A 4,805-nucleotide genomic window follows, 5' to 3' on the forward strand; every position below is an offset into this window, starting at 1 on the left:
GCAAGCATGGCCAGGTTTGTACATCAATTTGACAGACTATCCCATATGAAGCTTTTCTTACTTATCCATTGACAATCAAACTTTTCAACTACACTCAATGGTTATATAATCGTACTTGCAATTGCATGATCCAAATTTCGCACTATAACCATAGAACAAAAGTATCAGATCGCCCTGGATTACAAAGTGAAACACGGCCAAAGAAAATTGATGGTGATCACCCTGGACTAGCAGGTACATGCATGCAATCTCTCACCAAAACATGAAAACGATCGACATCAAACTACTACAATCTTGTGTCCCGATCGACCTAAAAACAAGAACAAATTCTTCGGAAATCTTAGCACGAGTGTAAACATGGGACTCACTCCATCGAGATGGATAGTTGTTCGCTCCACTCCCTTATTCCTTCTCCTTGGCTGATCCGGCCAGGAAATCAAACTGTTCCCATGCTAATAAGTAATAACGAGGTCGGCGGCGAGGGTGTCGCGCAGGTCAGAAGCAGATGGCGAGGGCTTATCATTGGCGACCATGCCGCCGTCATCGTTCAGCTCCACGCCCTGCAGCAGCTCGGGGTCCAGCCGGTCGCCGAGGCGCTCGCAGATGTTGTGGAGCGCGCAGCACACCTCGAGCACCAAGGCTGGGTCGACGCCGGCTTCATTTTTCTTTTCTTCTTTCAACTTGATCTCGATGCGCTTCTGGAGTAAGGTCCAGCGCGCTTTGAACCTCCGGAACGTCTCGACGCCCACGGCGAGCACCTTCTCGACGCCCTCGTTGAAGCTCTGCTGCGCCGGCGTCAGGTGCTGGTGGGAGTAGGGCACCATCATCCAGTCCCTCAGCGGGTAGCCGGCGCCGCCGACCAGGCGCATCCTCTGGCCAAGGATCTTCCCGGTAAGGTCGGGCTTGCTCAGCGAAGACGCGAGGAGGGTTTCCTCGTCGGACTTGCCGCCGGGGTGGCCGGCGAAAACCTCGGTGAAGGCCCCGTCCGCGTTCACAGACGCCTGCAGGGTGATGCTGTAGGACGGCCGGGGCGACGGCCTGCTGCTGTTGCGCGGCGTGGCCCGGCGGTTCTTGTAGTCGTCTTTGTTGTGCTTGGGAGCGGTGATGGCGAAGCGGGTGGTGTGGACGGCGCCAATGATTCCCTGGATGCCCGAAATAGCCTGGAACTTGGCGGCGTTAGCCTCCATGGCGGCGGCGGGCGGGCAGAGGACCTCCTTGTCGCCAAATTTGGCCTTGATTGCGGCGCAGACGTCGTGAAAGATCTTGTGGCAGGTGATCCCCGCGGGCCCGAAGCGCTTTGCGACCTTGGCGATGGGCTCCCCGCTGACGAGGCGCCAGAGGCAGATGCCGACGCGCTCCGGCACGGGGATGAAGGTCACGGGACACGCTTCGGCATCCTTGCGGATAAGGTCGGCTACCCCGTCGCACACAAAGGCGAATGTGGAGGGGGACATGCGGAAATGGAGCCTGAAATTCTCCTCCGAGCTGTACACGCTGTCCCACCACTCCTTGCCTGACCGCCTCCCGCCGCCGTCAGCCGCCGTCCCCATGGCCGGCGCCACCAGTTGATTATTTGCGTACACGGCCTGGTTCCCGCCGTATTCATTGCTCCCGGCGGTGACTGTCTCAATCCATCCCCACGGGCACGGCCAGGGCTGCCTCTCGGACCCCTCTTCCATCCACTCCGCCCCCCTCTTCTTGTTCCCCTGCAGGTTCACCGTGCCCTCCTCACCCGCCACCACCGGAGCAGGCGCCGACTCATACCACGCAGCATCATTCACCATCTGGTTGCCCGCCACCGCCGGAACATGCACAGATTCATACCATGCAGCCTCCACCATCCCATTACCCGCCTCCACCGGAATGGTCACCGACGACGCAGCCTCCGCCCTCTCCTTACCCGTCTCAACCGGAATCGGCACGGACTAAGACGACGCAGCGTCCGGTTGAAGATAACCGCTCAACAGGTCGTCAACGTCGGCCATGTTTAGGGCGGCGGAGCCCTCGTAGCCCGTGTCGACGTCAAGCAGAGGCAGGTCGTCCGCCCATGGCAAGTCCATTTCCATGTGGGTATGCCTAACTAGAGTATGGATTTTTTGTCGACAGAGACCCTCTGCCCACTGGAATTGACAAAAGAGACCCCCTACCGACGAAATTGACAAAAGAGACCCCCTCACAAGTGGCGGTAGGCGCGGCAGGCGACACGTGTCACCTGCCGCCACACCATGAGGCGGCTGGCCCCGCCGCCACTGCAGGAGGCGGCCGCGCGTGGCAGAACGGTGGCAGCACAGGCCAGCGTGCCGCGACGGAACGGGCCGCGCCAGGTGGGCCCGGCCGCCACCGGGTGAGGCGGCCGCCGCTGCCGCTGTCGCCACCCGGCCGACAAGGCCTGCTGCGCATGGGCCCAGCAGGTGGGCCACGCCGCCACCTGCCGAGGCGGCCTGTCCTGTGCTGCTGCACGCGCGACAGTGCACAGACGGCGCTGATTCCGAGGCGCGACAGTGATGGCTGTGACTCCGACGCGCGGGAATATGCACGCTTTTGGTTCTTTCGCCCGGGAACCAATCCTGCCTTTGCTTCTTTTGCCTCAGCGGATGCGATGGCACTGGGAATCCTACGGGAAACTGTTGTGCCGACACTACAGGGATCGTAAATATCCCCGCTTAATTTTCTCGCCATCATTTATCGTCTGAGCTTATAAAAGGAGACACCGAGGCTCTCGTCCAGCCATCCTCGAAATCGGCAGTGCGCAAAGTGTGTAACACATTTTTTCAGTCGGTATGAGTTTGCCTTGCTCGGATCAAAGCATTAGGCCGAGGAAAATGAAGAATGCAAGTTTGCCTCCGGGGGTGGCAGTCCTGCGGTGTTGGTGTGGCGATCTTTGCAAGGTGAAGGAGGTTACGGATTTTTCAGATTGGTTGGGCATGAAGTTTTTCATGTGCGCCAATTATGAGGAAGATCCACCCATAGCTATTTCAAAGTACGACAAGCCTCCTGTATGCTTTAACCATCACAAATAGATATTGTTGGTATTTTGATAGATTCTTTAATAACATTCTGGTTTTTCGTTGTAGTCTCCTCCGCCTCTGTGCATGTACTATCGTTGGATTGACACGGAGATGCCGGCTTGGGCAGTGACTGAGATTCGTGAAAGAAGTCGCCGTGCGTGGAATAGTTTCTATGCGGAAGAGCGACGCGAGAAGGCGGAAGCTGAGGAGAAAGCAGAGCAAGAGAGAGAGTTAAAAGAATACTATGCGGAGCAACACCGGTTTTTTCAGAATTTAGGAAAGAAAAACAGGGAAGAGGCTCGTCGCATGGAGGAGCAGGAACGACAGCGAAACGAGACTCGTGAGGCGGAGAGGCAGAGAAAGAAAGAAAGGGCTCGTCAGGCCAAGGCAGCAGAAGAAGGTGGCGATGGAAAAGGAAAATATCCACGTTGGACTCAGTAGATTCCTATGGTAGTATTTTAAATTTCACAATCATTTGTATCTTTATTTCTGCAGTTTAATGTAGCTTCATTTCAGTAGTTAAATGTAGCTTTATTTAAATTCTATGATGTATCTTATTTTCAGTTGTACCTTGTCGTGTTGTATCTTATTTTCAGTTGTACCTTGTCGTGATGGAAAAAATATATAGTTTTAGAATAAAGTAGTGGCATTTTCTTTCCCTCCACTAATTATCGAACATCGTGCAACAACTATAAAATGAAATTAAGATAGAACATAATGCCTTACAATAAGAGAGTACAAACTAATAATGCAAGTACATCTGAATTAAATGGTACAATGGGTCGCGCACGTGCATAGATGAATCACCCTACTTTACGACGACCACCTGGCCTTTCCTTACGACCGGAAGGCGACAAGCGATTAGGTGGCCGGGTCACACGAAGACCGCGGCCGTACTCCAATTCGGCTTCATGTGTCTGCGAGTCCTGCGCAGGTGGTGGAGTCGTGAATCCTTGTTGCGAACCTGAAGCGTAATTGTAGGCGTATGGTTGTGACTCCGCGGGGATAAAAGATGGGCCAATAACGTCCCCTCCGAAAAACTCTGTAACTAATGATGTAACCGGGTCGCCAAGATCATGTGATGTTCGCCGGAGGCCTGTGTTGACGCCATGATCATGTGATGCTCCCTGGAGGCCTGTGTTGACGCCGCGTTGGGTGTTCTCATCGCCCCAATTAACATCAGGTGTGTCCTGCATATAGAAACATTTTAAACAAACTGTTAGAGGATAATATATGATATCATTGTAAATGCATCGAAATGTAAACATGACTACCTGAGCATATCCCTCTCCTATACTGTCTGGCCATTGTACGTGGTGCTGGTTTAAATCTGGTACACGAGTCTCCTCGGGCATGGGGATCCCTCGCGTGGAGAGATACGGCTGAGATCCCTCACCTTGGGTGTATGCATCATATCCTGTGTACGCATATGGGTTAGGGGAAAGAAACTGCTCAGGCATCGAATCCAAGCCCGTGCCATGCCCCTGAGATGTCTGCCCCTGACGAAGCTACATCGAAGAAGAGCGATGCAGTGGCAGAGATGAGTCATGTCGTGGCAATGTCGTTCTAGTACTCGGACCCTCCCCCCATTGCTCATGGCTCGTACGCGCCTCGCTCGGTCTGGACGACTGCGCCGCACTCGGTCTGGACGACTGCGCCGCACTCGGTCTGGCTGACCTCGCTACCGGCATGTATGCTCCAGTGACAACGTCGTCGCCTCTACCGCATCTGAACTTCTTTGCCACGAATTGTTGCAAAAGTTTCTGGAATGTCTTGCGATATGGGCCCTGAGCCGGC

The 4,805-nt window shown here is 54.5% G+C and overlaps 3 protein-coding genes across 3 annotated transcripts; 1 reads left to right on the plus strand and 2 right to left on the minus strand.

The window, feature by feature from the left end:
* Window positions 1–452: 452 nt before the first annotated feature.
* LOC147992830 (protein ANTAGONIST OF LIKE HETEROCHROMATIN PROTEIN 1-like) lies at window positions 453–1,841 on the minus strand. The gene has a single exon (XM_087539150.1). It carries the CDS (start codon window positions 1,839–1,841, stop codon window positions 453–455), a length of 1,389 nt encoding a protein of 462 aa, XP_087395276.1.
* An 844-nt stretch (window positions 1,842–2,685) lies between these two features.
* On the plus strand, window positions 2,686–3,449 carry LOC125518673 (uncharacterized). Its single transcript, XM_048683497.2, has 2 exons — window positions 2,686–2,996; window positions 3,075–3,449. Exons 1-2 carry the CDS (start codon window positions 2,781–2,783, stop codon window positions 3,447–3,449), a joined length of 591 nt encoding a protein of 196 aa, XP_048539454.2. The 5' UTR covers window positions 2,686–2,780.
* A 362-nt stretch (window positions 3,450–3,811) lies between these two features.
* Window positions 3,812–4,476, minus strand: LOC147992831 (uncharacterized). The gene is made up of 2 exons (XM_087541510.1): window positions 4,283–4,476; window positions 3,812–4,198 (listed from the first exon to the last, which is right to left on the minus strand). Exons 1-2 carry the CDS (start codon window positions 4,466–4,468, stop codon window positions 3,812–3,814), a joined length of 573 nt encoding a protein of 190 aa, XP_087397636.1. The 5' UTR covers window positions 4,469–4,476.
* Window positions 4,477–4,805: the final 329 nt, after the last annotated feature.

This window comes from Triticum urartu, chromosome 1A (assembly GCF_056163025.1).
Source record: "Triticum urartu cultivar PI428250 chromosome 1A, HENAU_Tu73, whole genome shotgun sequence".
Lineage (NCBI taxonomy): Eukaryota > Viridiplantae > Streptophyta > Magnoliopsida > Poales > Poaceae > Triticum > Triticum urartu.